The sequence below is a fragment of the Salvia miltiorrhiza genome, chromosome 3 (assembly GCF_028751815.1).
Source record: "Salvia miltiorrhiza cultivar Shanhuang (shh) chromosome 3, IMPLAD_Smil_shh, whole genome shotgun sequence".
Lineage (NCBI taxonomy): Eukaryota > Viridiplantae > Streptophyta > Magnoliopsida > Lamiales > Lamiaceae > Salvia > Salvia miltiorrhiza.
The window spans coordinates 41,434,721-41,450,772 of NC_080389.1; the positions used below are offsets into that span (position 1 = coordinate 41,434,721).

Genomic DNA, 16,052 nt, shown 5'->3' on the forward strand with positions numbered 1-16,052 from the left:
GTTGTTAATGTTCTTCAATTCACAATTAATTTGATGAATTCGCAACTGAATCGTTGGTGTTATTCTGAATTCGAGATTTTAAGCTCGAATTCACAACCAACATTATTTTTAATTGTGAAATCAAGCTTTAAAATTCGAATTGACAACCAACACTATTACTAATTGTGAACTCGAATTCACAACCAACACTAATGCTAGTTGTAAATACAAGTTTTAAAGTTTGAATTGATAACTAGAAATAATATTAATCGTGAATTCAAGTTTGAATTAAAGTTTTAAACCTTGAATTGGCGACTAATTGTGAATTCAAGCTTTAAAACTTGAATTCATAACTAACATTATTTCTAGTCAGGGCCGGTCCTGAGGGTGGGCGGGCATGGGCGACGGCCCAGGGCCCCAAAAATTTGAGGGCCCAAAATTTTTAATATATCCTATTAATTATAGATCTTATGTATACTAACAAAATAGTTCATCTATTGATTTTGGGCCCAACATAATTTATTGTCAAATTTATATCTATACTATATTAAAAAGAGAGTTTTCAATTTGAAATCAATTTCAAATTAATTTCAAAATTGAGTGACAATTTTGTAGTTATAATAAAATTGAAGGTTTATGTTTAAACTATATATATTTCTTTTTATTTTCATTTTTCATTTTCTTTAACTTCTTATTTGTTGTTACATTTCTTTCCAAAATTGTGAAATTCAATTAATTATAAAATATTTAATATGCATATCAAATTAAAGATCATGATAAGAGCTTTAATATGATACTATATTTTATGAAAATATTTGATTTAAAATGTAAAATTTATGCATGTTTAAATATTAAAGTTTTATAAAATTCTCTCTCATCTCTCATCTTTTTAAATAAATATATTTTTAATTCTTTTAAATTAGGAGTATTTTATTTTTAATTTTTTTAACTTATTTTTTTATTTTTGTTTTTAATATCAAATTTTATAATTGTGAATTCTTTTTTATTTTTTTAAGATTCAATTCAAATATATTCAATTAAATTTAATTTTTTATTATATTTATAAGTATAATAATTAAATTAGTATTAATTTTATACAAATAGTAAAAACAAAAAATATTTTCAGTGCATTGCACGAGATGCAAATGCTAGTTGCATTTAAAAGTTAAAGTTCAATTTAAAATGCAAATGCTAGTTGCACCTCGCCGCCGGTAATATATTTAAGTATATAAATTAATTAATATTAACAATACTGGCAGCAGCGCCGTCGATGATCACCGGAGGCATCTTGCCACTGGTATTTCCGCCGCTATTTTGAAAAACACGGTCGTCCCCTCCATTGTCGGTGAGCCGCCGGTAATTTTGGTCGCAAATTATACATTTTTTTGTAGTGGTAAGTATGATATTATATTAGGACCCCATTTTTTAATTTCGCCCAGGTCCTCAGTTTTGTCAGGACCGGCCCTGTTTCTAGTTGAATTCACAATCAATAAAACTTGAATTCGCAACAAACACTATTGCTAGTTGTAAACTCAAGTTTTAAAGTTTGAATTCACAACTAGAAATAGTACTAGTCGTGAATTCGAGTTTCAAAGTTTGAATTCACAACTAGAAACAATGTTAGCCGTGAATTTGAGTTTTAAACCTTGAATTCACGACTAACATTATTTCTAGTTGTGAATTCAAGTTTAAAACTCGAATGCACGACCAAAACTAGCTATTCAGTTGTGAATTTGAATTTTAAAGCTTGAATTCACAATTAAAATTAGTGGTAATTGTAAATTCGAGTTTTTAAAGCTAGAATTCACGGCTAAGAAAAGACTTAATTGGTTGTGAATCCGGGTTCAGTGGATAATTTTGAAGTTTTTCATGTAAAGGGTAAAATGGCAAGTGTGACCCATTTTTAAGTTTTTTATCCTAGTTGGCAATTTTTTTTACTATTCCACTTATTCATTCTAAATTTATTTTTATGATTTTTTAAAATTAAAGAGTTCTAAAATGAATCAATATAACTTATTTCTCCTTAATTGCACTAAAAGCTATTATTATAATTAAAAAAATATATGTAAATAATATCATAAAAATTAATATAAAATATAAAATAAAATTTATATAATAAACCTAAAGAAAAAATTATAGTATGTTCAACGTTAAGGAGAGAGGAAATTTTTTATCCTGAAACTTTTAAATAATTATAACATATTCGTTCTAAATTTAATAGGAAGCGGTAGGTTGGGGACGTGGATGAAGAGACGCAGGAAAGATACGTTGAAGGCAGTCAGATTTGTTTCCATGGAGAAAGATGATTTCTTTGGGAAGGTAAAGGTATAGGCGAATTTGAGAAACATACCAAGGGTATCAGGATGAAGTTGCTTAAGAAGATGAGATGTAATGGTGCTGCTCTTGCTATTAATCACCATAACTATGCAATTACTTATACACAAGGAGGAGGAAGATGAGGAGTTTGATCACCAATCTCAATCTCAGACTATCCCTTATACGAAGGAGAAGAAGCTTCGGTCTTTAATAAAGAAGAATTATATAACAGCTGAACATATTCAAGCTAGAAGAGAATGTTAATGTTATTGACATGAGAGGGCCACATATTCAGGTTCTCAACTTGAATAATAATGCACAAGAGATGGGTGATGACCACATGGGCAATGGGGTTATTGGATTCCTCAGGAATTTAAAAAAAATAGGGGTACTGTATTTTTCCCATGTGCCTATATATAGGTCTTTTATTTGACCTATTAGACAGATCTCTTCACCTCTTTTCTCAATCTTTTCAGTTTTAGACTTATAATTTTATTGTTTTCATAGATTAGCTTTATTTTTATGCAAGATTCAGGCTGTCATTCAACATTCATTCCAGGTTTTATATAATTCAGTTTTTATTATTGTTTTCTTATTTATTATGCTTTTGATTTATTTTCTGATGTCTGACTAGTTCTTTTATTTGAACCTAGGGTTTGTACATAGTTGATTAAATATATATGTGTTTTTAATTTATTGATATCAATTTGCCCTCCAACTTGTGATTCGTGATTCCTGGTGCTTTATATCTTGTGAATTATCTGATCAATAGTTTACATGTCTAGCTATTCAGTTTGAGTCTTGAATGCGATAATTGTTCAGCCGATTCAGGAATGCATGATATAGTGTTAGCCTTGAGTCTTGAATGCGACAAGTGAAGCTATAGAAAGCCATTCTTTAATTTGTGTGTTGTTGGAAGTTAATTTATTCATTTGAGTTTTGAATGCGATAAATGATTTATTAATCTACGTTCATAGGTGTTCGTTAGAGAAGCTTATGAATAGTGTTGTGATCTTTCATCAGAGCGGGATTAAATTGGTAATTGAATTAATAAATTGAATGCATATGTTTGATTAACGATAATACATCCTTAGGGTTAGAGTTTTTTTATTATTTATTCTCTTGCGTTATTTACTTTGCATGATTTTAATTCTAATTCATTCACTATTGTTCTGTTTGCCTGAATATTGTGAGAGACTGAATTGGGAGTACTTAAGGTATTTTCGCTTATCAGTCCTTGTGGATACGATACTCGATTACTGATTATTTGCTACAATTGCACCGTATTAATTGCGGTATTTTGTTGCTAAGAAATTAGTGATCACTCGCCCTATCTGACGTTCGACGGACTGCGTGCCTCCCTTCTCCCCCCTTTGGTCTTCGCAGACACAGCGCGACCACGAGCCGCCTCTCCCCTCCCTACCCTTCTCCTCCTTGGCATAACGTGGCCACTGGCCACCTCTTTCCCCTTCGTCAGCACTAGCAGTGAACGACATATTTTTTAAGATTAAAATTAATTTTTAAGGAGGAAAAATATAAAGTTTGGTCAATTTGAAAAAACTAACTGAAAAAACCGTTATATTTTGCCAGCTTGGTATAGGATCGATTAGTTTAGTTCCAAATTGTCTTTGTCAATTCGATTTTCAATTTGCCAAAATTTATATCAGACGATTCGATTTTGAACCGTGCACACCCTAGAAAGTGGTCGGACTTCCAAGTTCGGTATCCATCAACATTTCTAGAGGGGATAAATCAATTTATGGGAAAGTAAAGGACTGTTATACAATAAACTCCATTCTTTGAATGGACTTGTTTCTTTCCCGTTGAACCCTAAATTTGAGTTTTTTAAACATTACCATTTCTCCCACCAAAACAAAGCGCTTTTCTTTAAAAGAGAATAAAAAAAAAAAATACTATATTAAATTAAATTTTCAGAAAACCGCCTCCTCGACAGTTCAAAATATTTCCTTTTGCTTCTCTCTCTCCAAATTCTCCCCACTCTATCATTGTTCACTGCCGATCTGAAATCCAAGATCTCGATCGAAACAAGGAACTCGCGGTGCAAATTGAAGACTAGTTCTTCGATTAATCGAGAAAAATGGAGATTGGTGGCTGTCAAGAGATAGATCTTGAACTTGAAGCCGACGACCTCATTGGAAATTTTCAGTTTCCAGGTTTCTGTCTTTAATTTTGTGGTTCCGTTTTGTTTATACATGCTATATACAGAAATCCATTCATGGTGGTCTGGGGAGTTATCGGTGATTATCTTTAGTGCTCTCATCCTCAGATTGGAATATATTTCTGTGTAGAGAAATTATAGTTTTGAGGTGCTGGAGCTGCTATGGTGTTGGTTTCCGCACTCAATTTTCGGTTTGGGGATACAATAGACTTGAATTTCACTCATGATTTGCTGATAAATACTTCAATTCAGAGATTGAATAGTCTTTAATTCAAATGAAAGACCTAATGATATGCCAATGAATTTCGAAAAGTTGTTACATTCTCAGGGCGTAGTTTGTTCGCGTCTCAATCAACAGCAGCGTTCCTTTCATAATCTGCTATAGTGTCTTATCTGTTTCTTATTCACTGAGTGCATGTTTTTTGGGCAATATTTTGCTAGCAGATTTATGCGTAGCTATTTTTCTTTGAATTTATTTGGTATACGTATTGAGTTTGAAATATTGCAGAAACTTCTGATGCTAACAAAGAAGTTAATAGTGTTGGCATTGATGTTAAAGATCGCTTGCCTGAGCTGCATGAATCGACAGAGCCTGAAAGAAACCAAAGAAATGGAAGGTATAACTTGCGAAAAAGCCTAGCCTGGGACAGTGCCTTCTTCACTAGTGCAGGTAATCTGTCGATTTTCCTGCCTGTAAATTCTAAGTCAATAGAATTCTATTTTTTGGAACTCGATCAATACAATATTTTTCTGAACTTTCAGGAGTGCTAGACGCAGAAGAATTGTCGAGCATGATTACCAAATTAGATAAAAAGGAAAAGCGTATATTACCTGGGATTCAAGAAGAACTTACTGGTTCAACTGAGTCTATCTCCACTCTTCAAAGTGATAGTTTGACTCTAGAAAGCAATGACGATGACTTGTTTTTGGACATTAGAGCTTCCATCCAAAGATCCAGTAGGAAAGTATCCAACTTGACCAATTCAAACAGTAAGATAGCAGCTATGGTGCTAGATGACAGAGCCATTTCATGTAAGCAAGATGTTTTTTATTTGAGATTTCAGTCTTTTTTCTCCTGTTATACAATGAGGATTCTGTTCAGCTTGGTCAGTGATTAAGATTTTCCATTCCACGTGAATGTTTTTTCGGGGGAATAAATTGTCTGGGAAAACCAAGATTTTCCAATTTGATTACCCATTGTAGATATATGTAGTATAATACTTATTGCTACGATTGATTTAAAATGATTAGAAGATGCTTTTAGTGATTGGCAGACATGTCCATTGAGCGAAAAATTGAATTTAATGCCTTAAGATCTTGGAGGCTAGAGAATCATGAATTTCATATGCTTGTGTGGTATTAGATTTAGTCTATCATCTCACAGAAAAATAGAGAAGAGGATAATTATTTTAGATAAATGATCAAGCACGACTTATATATCATATTTAGCTAATTGATAACATGTTTGCTTCAAGGTGGTACATATGGCTTTCAGCTCCCTATGGTTCATTGCTTCCTCTCTAAGAAACTGTTTGATTATGTGTGTGATCATTTGTCTCTTGATTAACTTATTCATGTATTGGGCTCCGGATTTTGTATATAGAAATAGAACTAATATTTCTTTTAATTGCAGCTCCAAAGAAGGAAGATTCTGTTTCTCAAAATAAGGTAATCATGGTAACTGAGACGTTACTAATTGTTTGAGTTTCTTGATTGTTTTAAACCTGGTGGCTCTACTTCAAATGTGCAGTGCCCAAAACCAGGTGTGAAGAAAACTAGTAGCCTGCAGACTGTCCGAATGTCAAAATCTCAGCTAAAACCAATTGCGAAGCTAACACCAGGAAGATCAATCAAGCCAGATTCTGCTCAGTCACAGGTGACATTGCCGTGCTATTCTATATTTACGGGAAATTCCACTGCTTTGAAGCCACTTCTACTACTATTTCATTTGCCAAAAGGAAATTCGACTTGGCCTTGCTTACCATCATATCATAATCATATCATAACAAACTTAAATGCTGAATATTGCTCACATAAACTCACTGGTTATTTTTGCTATATTTTTGTTGTTTCTCTTCAGATCAGTGGATATCCTTGCACAGCTGTTTGTTGATATGCATTTAGTCTATTTCCATCACTAAAATAAAAGTGTTCATCTTACGAAATTGGATATTACCTATAGCATCCTTACATATTTCACCTTACGAGAATAATTTTGTAAAATCTTTTGCTTTTTATAGGTCTTATTTATTCGATATAAGATATTTATCCTTTTGCAACTATTCTTCTTTTTTTAGTATTGTAACAAAATTATATTTACTTCTATTTTTATTCCAATCCATAATTTTTACACGCATTGCACATACCGTTTTGCTAGTCATATGAAATGTTTGATAGGGGCACCGGTTCTAGTTATACTAATTGAATTCCAAGCGAGCTCTACAAGATCTTTAGGCTTGATAGATTCATGTCTTTGCATGCTCAGAATTGTATAACTGAGATGATTGACACGAACCATATGTACTTAGGCTGGAGAGATAAATTTGGTTTCTGCCAAACCACTCAAAACCATTAGTAGCTCTGTTCCCTCCTCAACTGCAGCAAAGCGGGAGTCTGTTGGAGTTGGTCGTGTCAAACCTGAATGTGGAAGCTCTAAACAAGGTGACGAAAGGTCAACTATTAAGAGTATTATCTTTTGATTATGAAACATTTCCTGATTGTGCTATTGTTAACTTGACAGGCTCTGTCTCTGGCAAAGTAACTCAGCTACCCAAAGTATCTGCGTTAGGCGGTTCTAGAAAGATGCTGCCAAAGCCTGCTGTATCATCGAAGTGTTCTTCAGTGGACTCTTCGACTACTAGTACTGTGCCTTCGACAAGGTCTTCTACTTCAAACGACAAGACTAGCACATCCTCCGGAAATGCTGCTAAACCTACACTTATGACTGCAAGAAGAAATCTAGGCAAAAGCAGCAACAGTAGTACTGGCCCCTCTGGGTCCATTCCTAAAACTCCATCAAGAGCTCTACCAAAGAACAAGTTGCCAGCTTCTAATCTCTCGGCTTACCTAATGTCTACTAAGATCTCCTCAAGTGTCTCACCAGCCAGTTCAATTAGTGAGTGGTCTTCAGCGTCATCAACAACATCTTCTGTGGTCAACCTACGATCTAATATCTCAAGGAGCAGTTTAGATACCAGTTCTTGTAGGTCAGTAGATGATAACATGCATCTGGATCCAAGGCATAAGGTAGCAGGTCAAAAGGCTGAAAGGCAAGGAAACCAAGGAGCTATTTCAACAAGCAACAGTTCAAAGAAATCTTCAGCAACATCTGGCACCCTTCAGGTTCCTATGAAACCATCAGGATTACGATTGCCATCACCCAAAATTGGCTTTTTTGATGGGGTTAGTCCTTGCCTCTTTAACATTTCTTAACATTAATGGACATAGTTATGCATGAAATCATGAGTTAATATTCATTTGATCAGAGTTATCCTTTACCTTTAGTTGCTGCTTATGTCACGTAATTTGCTCAAAATTCTTTGCAATTGGAACACTTTTTTAGGTATTACTTTTTTTTGGTTCAGTTTCTTAGCTATTTTGCTAAAATATTATGTCTTGCATCTGAAGTCATCGTCTCGTACTCCTGAGGGGAATCAGCGCTCTCAATCTGCCTTGCACCCTGTGATTCCCAAGACTGGAGCTGCTGCATCCACTCCAACTCGAAGTTCAAATGGCAAACTGAAGAGCGTGAAGGTTCCAACAGCTAGATCAACTTCTTTGGCAAACATTAAGTCTGGTTCTCTAAATGCTGCATCTCCTGCCTCCTCACAAGAAAAGTCACATGCTTTGTTAAAAGCATGTGTTTCGACGGATGTAACTAATTCTTTTAGCCTGTCTGTTGAAGTTAAATCTGGCAGAATTGGAGAAACTTATCAAGAAGCAGTGGAAGTTCAGGCTGATACTGGAGTTAAGCAAGTTGTGGATGCAGGTGCTGATGACACAGACAACTCAGGTGACTTGAGTTTGATTAAAAACACGACCTCTGCGGATATCATGACTGCTACTGCTGAAGGTAACTATGTTTCAGCCTCAGAATATATCAGTCAAATCGAGGATGGTCTGGTTAAGAAGGACGAGGTTAAGAAGAACTCGGGTCCAACTTCTGAAGCAGTAAAGAAGAATGAAGATCCTGCCAATTATCCAGGGGAAGGGGTAACAGGAGACAAGAGAGGCATATATGAAAAACATCATGAGCCAAATTGTCAGCTTCTTAGTGATACATCAGAATGTGCGTTCTCTTCTACTGCAGCTGCCTCCCAGGCTGCAGTCCACAGAACCCCGTTTCCTGTCGAGAATTTCTCCTGTGGTAGCGAATGTGTTAATAAAACAACAGAGCTGGTTATATCCGTTGCAGATGCAGAAAATGAAGGTGTTGTAGTGCCTTCTGGTTCAGAATATAATATTCAAACTGAGGATGGTCTCATTAAGGACAAGCTTAAGAAGAATTTGATTCCAACCTCTAGAGCAACACAGAAGGAAAATGATCCTGCTAACTGCCAAACAGAAGGATTAACACAAGACAAGAAAGGGGTATTTCAAAAAAACCACGAGCCGAATTGTCAACTTGCTAGTGATACATCAGAATGTGTGCTCTCTTCTACTGCAGCTGCCTCCGAGGCTGAAGTCCACAGAACCCCGTTTGCTCTAAAGAATTTCTTCTGCAGTAAAGAATGTGTTGATAAGCCTACAGAGGTTGCAGTAGCAGAGAATGCAGGTTTTGCATTGCCTTCTTGTGATCTAGACTTGAAATAAGTTGTTTTCAATTCATGAAGCTCAATCAGATTCAGTGAAGGTTGCTCACGATGCAAATATAGCCATTTGTGCTCGACGTCTCCCTCTAGAAGAACAGCCACAAACAAAGCGAAGAAGGATATTGTTCTATTTATGAATTGCCATAGTGGATGTTCTCTTATTTTCTTTTTTTCCTCTGTACTCAAAAGTCTTAGATTCAAACTTGATGATGTTTGATGCCTTGCAAACATGTGCATATATGATTTCCAATAGATATCAATTGGATGTTATCGCATCCAATAGTTGTGAACAATTGATGTAAGATACTTGATCATTCAACTGCAAAAATTTTCTCGCACGAGGTTTTTCAAAATTTTCAAAAGGTTGTGACAGTAGAATTGATCATAATTAGTATGTTCATTGTTAAAAAACAGTTAAATATTAGTTACTGATCTCTGAATTTTCCAAGCGAACTTCAAACTAATAATACTCGATAAATTCACTGAATGCTTGTTCATGAACTCTTACATATAACAAAATAGAAGTTTGACATAATTGAAAAAAGATGAGTAAAACCAAGTTTCAGCAACAAAACTTCAAGTAGCAAAATGGCTTAAGACCTAGGCTTCTCCTTCTTCTCCTTGAAAAGGGCAAGGAGGGAAACACCTGATACTTTCACCACCTTAAATCTAACACCGGGAATATCTCCCACAGCGTGACCCTTTCGTCCAAATCCGGCAATCAGTACTTCGTCCTGTACATACAAAGTAAAAACGTTAAGCAAGAAGATGAAGAACAATCACAATCCAAAAAATATAGTAACTGGTAATTGGAACCCACATTTTCTTCGATGTAGTTCAAGCAACCGTCATTAGGGACAAAGGCGGCAATCTTCTTTCCATTCTTAATGAGCTGAACTCTAGCACATTTACGGATGGCAGAGTTAGGCTGCTTAGCTTCAATGCCTCTGCCAACACGGATAAAGATATATGTTAGTTTCATTATTTACAACAGTTTATATGTAGAATAAACTTATTTGACTTCATATGTGAAATCTCACATCTTCTCAAGCACAATTCCCTTAGCATGAGATGATCCAGCAAATGGTTTTTTCCATTCATTTCCAAGGTGAGACTTCTTGTATGACTTGTCAGCCCATCGCTGCATTCTGCGATGGGACTTGAGCTTGCGACCAGCTCCCATACCACGTGTCTTCCTGTAAAACGGTTAGTAAGAATGAGAATCCTGTCGTTGAAACCAAATTCACAGCAAGTTCCCGAAATCAGTTGCTTTTTGCATCGGAATATGAAAAAGATTTGAGAATGATTTGGGAATTGCTTCAGAGAAAACGAGATAAGAGCTACAACAAAGCCAAGTGAATCTCAGTCATCAATTAAAATCTTCTCTAATCTTTAGAAAGGTTCGACATGAAAATCCACACTCCCACGAGAAATCTTTCTGGGTATCAAACTACGATCCATTGTAAAATACCACTAATGAGCCAAATGAAATACAGTGCAACCGTCTTTACAAGTATGGATAAGTGGATAACCGGCCATCGAACAAAACCAGACTATTTCATGAGTGCTTGACTTGATACCAAAGAACTACCTAATGAAGATCAATTCCTGACCAAAAGTTCCAACTTCACTAGAATACCCATATATAACTAGCTACTTTGAAGTGTTAATCAACCACGACAAAAAAAGAACCTAAAAAATCCTCTGATAACATACTCTTTCCACTATCAGCTATGAATCAGACAACACATTTAAAGCAGACATCTAAACCTAAAAGGTTGGGGCTAACAAAATTAGCCGCAAACATAGAAATTTGCAGATAACCATTACTCCATATAATATATACAAGCAATTACAATGATTCATTATTTGACAACGAATTAAACAAAGTTACAAGCATCAACAAATTTGAATGAACATCTACATTAACCACAATCCTACCTAGATCACTTTTCATCCAAAAGTTTTCCCATAACGTATTTTTACAAGAAAGACGAATCAGAATTCCTGATCAGTGGACAGCCTATGAACTGATCAAGGAGCAACCAAAGCATAAAAAGGAAGAATGCGCGAACGGTCAAGGCTTACAAAGAAGCAAGCTTAGATATAATCTCTTATTCTCTTAGAATTTACGAATCAGCAAAGAAATAAAATAAAAAAAACAATCAAGTATAAACCCTTCTCAAAGAAACCCTACGTGACACTCTCGTATCATGCGGCTCCATCCCGGAATCAGGATCTTCCGAAACTACAACATTCCTTGACTCAGGAAAAAGAAGAGGAAATTCGAGCCTTTTTTAATTCAACAAACACTAACTGAATCATTGCACACAACCATAAATAGTCAAAACTGAGCAAAAACTACTCCAAACCGTGAAAGCTTAAACCAACAAAGATTCCAGAAAGAAAAAAGATAAACAGCACGAGAAAAAAGGTAGAAATTGAAGAAGAAGATGAATTAACATACCCCATTGTTGATGAGTTGTGTGAAAACGCAGGAACGGAGACTAGCGCCTGAAACTATGGTGGCATAATACCCTAATTGGATGATATAATAAATAGGGGCCCACTTTTCAAGTTGGGCTTACAAGCAGAAAATGCTCGATTTGGGCTTAATGTTTGTTTATTTAGCTATTCCAGAACAAATTCATTCTGTACACTGCCGCAAATTTTACAATCCACTTGTATTACGTCAAGTCTCACTTAGTAATCACTTGTATTTTCTCATCAAGGCTATATATATATATATATATATATATATATATATATATATGGGGTAATTGCCTGTAAATTTCTAACGTTTACATGAAATTGGTTTTTGCACCTTTTTTTATTTTTCTTCTTTTAAATACCTAACCTTTAGTTTTTGTCTGGTATTTATCCGGCGACCGGTTTCCCCCAAATTTTAAATGACGTGGCACCGGGAAATGACACTGTGGCGCCGGAATGTGAACTGTAGGATGCCGGAAATTGAAAAGAAAACGACGCTGTTTTCATTAAGTAGAAACGGCGTCGTTTAGTGACATTTTAAACATTCAGATTTCAATCCCCAATCTCATTTCTTCGATTAGGGTCGAATTTCTAGGGTTCATTGACGAATTTAGATAAATGAGTGCGAATCAGTAGGGAATCGTGGAAGATTCGTAGCCCATTTCACATTCCTTAAAAATTCGACCGATTAGATTGTGATTCCATCGTCATTGCTATGTCGTCTTCACAATCCAGTGAAAATTCGAAATTCAATGAAGGGGTTCCTGTTTGTGGGCATAAAATCCCAGCCAAAATCGATACATCTCAAACTGAAAAGAATCCTCAGAGGCGTTTCTGCAGATGTTCTCAGAAAATGGTTAGTTTCTTTGAAGTATCTTCTGTTTGGTTTGGATTTCATACTTTTTTTTTTTTTGCAGTCTGACAATTGTGGCTTATGGAGTTGGTTGGATCCAGAGCTTACTACATACTACAAGATGAGCATGAACAATTTGATTCTACAGAGAGATAAAGCTTATGAGGAATTGAAATTTAGCACTCTTATGGGAGAAATCCAGAATGAAAAATATACCGATTTGATGCAAATGTATGAAGTGAAGTGTGCAGAGATTGAAGAATTCAAGCTTATGATAAAGGATCAAGAGATTGAAAGTAGGAAAAGAGAATGGAAAGTTCAGATGATATACTTCATTTTAGGCATAGTACTTGGTTTGTTTGCAAACAATATGCTGTGTAAACTGCCATAGCTTATAAGATTGAACATGTAATGGCCAAAGTGCAAGTTGTACTCATGCTTTTTTTGATGGAATGAAATGAGTTTGACTTTAATTCTAAATTACTGAACAGACATTGTATGAACAAAAGCACTGGCAACTTGCATTAACAATCTCCCAAAATAAAGTTTTACATCATTTGTGCAGATCACTGTTTGCATCAATACAAAATGCCTAACATATAGTTCAAAAGATAGATAGATAAGCATGTTTTCCAATCAACACAAAAGTAGATGTTAGGTCCGGGGGGTCTCGAATAGGTGTATGGGGGGGGGGGGGGAATACACCTATAGGCTATTTTTATGACTATCTACTGACCTCAATCAGAGGGATCTCAGTCAGAGATTAAAACGAAACTTTACACGCAAACAAAGACTCATGTTTTACTGAAATCAGTTTTGACCAACAGGGTTGACGACTGATACTGAAAGCTCTTCAGTAATGAGTTATCAGTTAAGTTACTGGAACTTAACTGATTCAAATAAGGGCTTCAGTCGTGTTTGCAAAGATAGAGATGATATCGCTCTTCCTTACTATCAGAGGATAGTTCAGTCAGATTGATATCATATGCAGCGGAAATTAAACTTAGTTTCGCAATAGCCTCAGTGGAGCAAGTTGTTGGATTAAGGTTTCTCTTTGATGTTAGTCAGTGTTCAGTTTTATCAAATGAAATAGCACAAGTATGAATGTAAACTGAAAGCTGTAAATAAACCAGAGACTTTTACGTGGTTCGGAAAAACCCTTTCCTACATCCACGGCTGGTTGATCAGACCAACAATCCACTCCGCAAGTGCTTGCCTGGTGCACTGCAAACCGTACCCGTGTGCTTGCCTGGTGCACACAACCGTAAACTGAAGATAACCCCTCTTCAGCACCCACACACCTCGCGTAGGATTTCCCTGCTAAGCACACCTCGTGCTCAGACTTTTCACTCAGAGTTCAGAGTACCTTCCTGAACTCCGAATCACTCAAACACTCTTATGGGGGAGAGGTTTAAACGAGTGCCAACTATACTTACAAAGAACAAGTTCTTTGAAGCAAGTTTGACCTTTGGCTTCTGGGTAAACAGATATATGCCTAGGGTCTAAGAGAATGTATGTAATCAGCAGTGACTGATTTTGGCTTTGGAATTCTCTTCTTCGATTCAAGCTTTGGGCGGTTAAGCTTTAGGCTGAGTAGCAATTTCGGCAGAGCTTCAGCTTATGTTGTTGAATCGGTGAAGATTGAAGTGATCCTCGAGCGCTATTTGTAGGAGAACTCTTGAATAGATCCGTTGGCGTAAATCGTTCTCAAGATTTCTTCCGTTGGAGAGCAATTCGAATTTGGGCTGAGGCTTCAATCTTCGAGGTTCCTTGTCTGTGTGGAAACGGCTCTCTTTGATGGACAGGAGATGTGACATCTCTGAAAAGTAACCACCAGATAGGAATGACCTCTGCAGAGATAAGATATTGAGATCTCTGCATTTAATGCGGCTGTACTTGTGCGTACATGGATTCCTCTGAACGTTGGAAGATCAGTCCTAGGAGGAATGTTCAACTGATACTTGACTTTAGTATCAGTCCATTGCGCGCATTAAATAATCAGTCTTCAACTGATTCTTCAACTGATACTTCAGTTGGTATCTGCAGTCTTCAGTCTTCAGTCTTCGTTCTTCAGTCTTCAGTCTTCAGTCTTCGACACCGCAACTAAACTAGAAACGAACTCTAACACTTGAGTTCAAAACGATTCTAGTCTATTACAAATAAGTCCTATGAATTTTGGTATCATCAAAACAAGGGTTAGGATATTCCACAAGGTTCCCAACAGTAGAGTTCATAGTTGAGTGTCAGTGATTGAGGATTTGCTCCTTGTTTGGATCACTCTAACATCTCTTGAATTTGGGGCACTTTGGTATTGATTTCTTGTCCTCTCACTGATATAAATACCAGCCCCTGATCTTGCAAAGTTCCTCTCTTCCAGAGCATCTGCCAGCTATTCCACCCCCTCTTCCAGCCCCTCTTCCAGTGCTTCTCCCAGCTCTTCCAGCCCCTATTCCAGTAGTAGTTGTAGAAGTGCTTGGAGTGCCTTCTTCTCTCACCTTAGGAGGTCTTCCAACCTTGTTCTATATTGTACATACCTATAATTAGTTTTGAAATAGTAATACAATCAAGAATAATTTGAATTTAAAAGATATTTACCTTAGGAGCAGGAGGTTTTTCAAGGAACAGATTTTGGCAATTTCTATTGTTGTGGCCTGCATCTAGGGATGTCAATCGGGCCAGCCCACCGGCTTTTCGGGCTAGCCCTATCGGGTTCTGGGTTAGTCGGGTGCGGGCTAATCGGGTTGGAAATTTTTTCGGGTTGTGAATCTTCAACCCTAACCCTAAACTTTCGGGTTTCGGGCTAGCCCATCGGGCTAATCAGATTAAAGGCGTAAAAATGAAATTATCATTTGTATTTTTTTATTCCTAATGATCTAATGTATAATGTATAAAATATACATAGATATTAAAGATATAAATTATATAGCAAAGCATGAAATGCAAAAATATAAGATATTCAAGATTACATAAACAAAATTATATTAAAATGAGATAGTAAAATTTAACATGTATCAATGCACTAGAATCAATCTGGATTATTACTGAATAATTAGTGGATTTGCCATGCACGTCTCATTGACAGAAAAAAAAAATTGGTATCACTTTAAAATGAGATACTAATAATTAATTTCTAACTAATGAGATACTAATAATCAATTTCTACAAAAAATCCGTAATTAATTTCACTTTTTTTAATGAAATTGCACACACACATATATATATTCTAATTAATTAATTTCACTTTTTTTTAAATGAGGCTACATATATATATTTAAGTAAATACCATAGATCTAAACATAGCAGAAGTTGTAACTGGATGCATCAGTCACAATTCCGTCAGCCCACCGGGCCAGCCCATCGGGTTTTCGGGGCTAGCCCTATCGGGTTCCGGGTTAGTCGGGTGCGGGCTAATCGGGCTGGAGGT

General features: G+C 36.0%; 2 protein-coding genes across 2 annotated transcripts; one reads left to right on the forward strand and one right to left on the reverse strand.

The window, feature by feature from the left end:
* Nucleotides 1-4,241: 4,241 nt before the first annotated feature.
* LOC131016762 (uncharacterized) lies at nucleotides 4,242-9,578 on the forward strand. The gene is made up of 8 exons (XM_057945485.1): nucleotides 4,242-4,469; nucleotides 4,983-5,144; nucleotides 5,237-5,506; nucleotides 6,108-6,142; nucleotides 6,225-6,350; nucleotides 7,003-7,135; nucleotides 7,215-7,876; nucleotides 8,102-9,578. The coding sequence occupies exons 1-8, from the start codon at nucleotides 4,394-4,396 to the stop codon at nucleotides 9,284-9,286; spliced, it is 2,649 nt and encodes an 882-aa protein (XP_057801468.1). The 5' UTR covers nucleotides 4,242-4,393; the 3' UTR covers nucleotides 9,287-9,578.
* A 161-nt stretch (nucleotides 9,579-9,739) lies between these two features.
* On the reverse strand, nucleotides 9,740-11,951 carry LOC131016763 (40S ribosomal protein S23). The gene is made up of 4 exons (XM_057945486.1): nucleotides 11,753-11,951; nucleotides 10,326-10,481; nucleotides 10,106-10,232; nucleotides 9,740-10,019 (listed from the first exon to the last, which is right to left on the reverse strand). The coding sequence occupies exons 1-4, from the start codon at nucleotides 11,755-11,757 to the stop codon at nucleotides 9,879-9,881; spliced, it is 429 nt and encodes a 142-aa protein (XP_057801469.1). The 5' UTR covers nucleotides 11,758-11,951; the 3' UTR covers nucleotides 9,740-9,878.
* Between the last annotated feature and the right edge of the window lie 4,101 nt (nucleotides 11,952-16,052).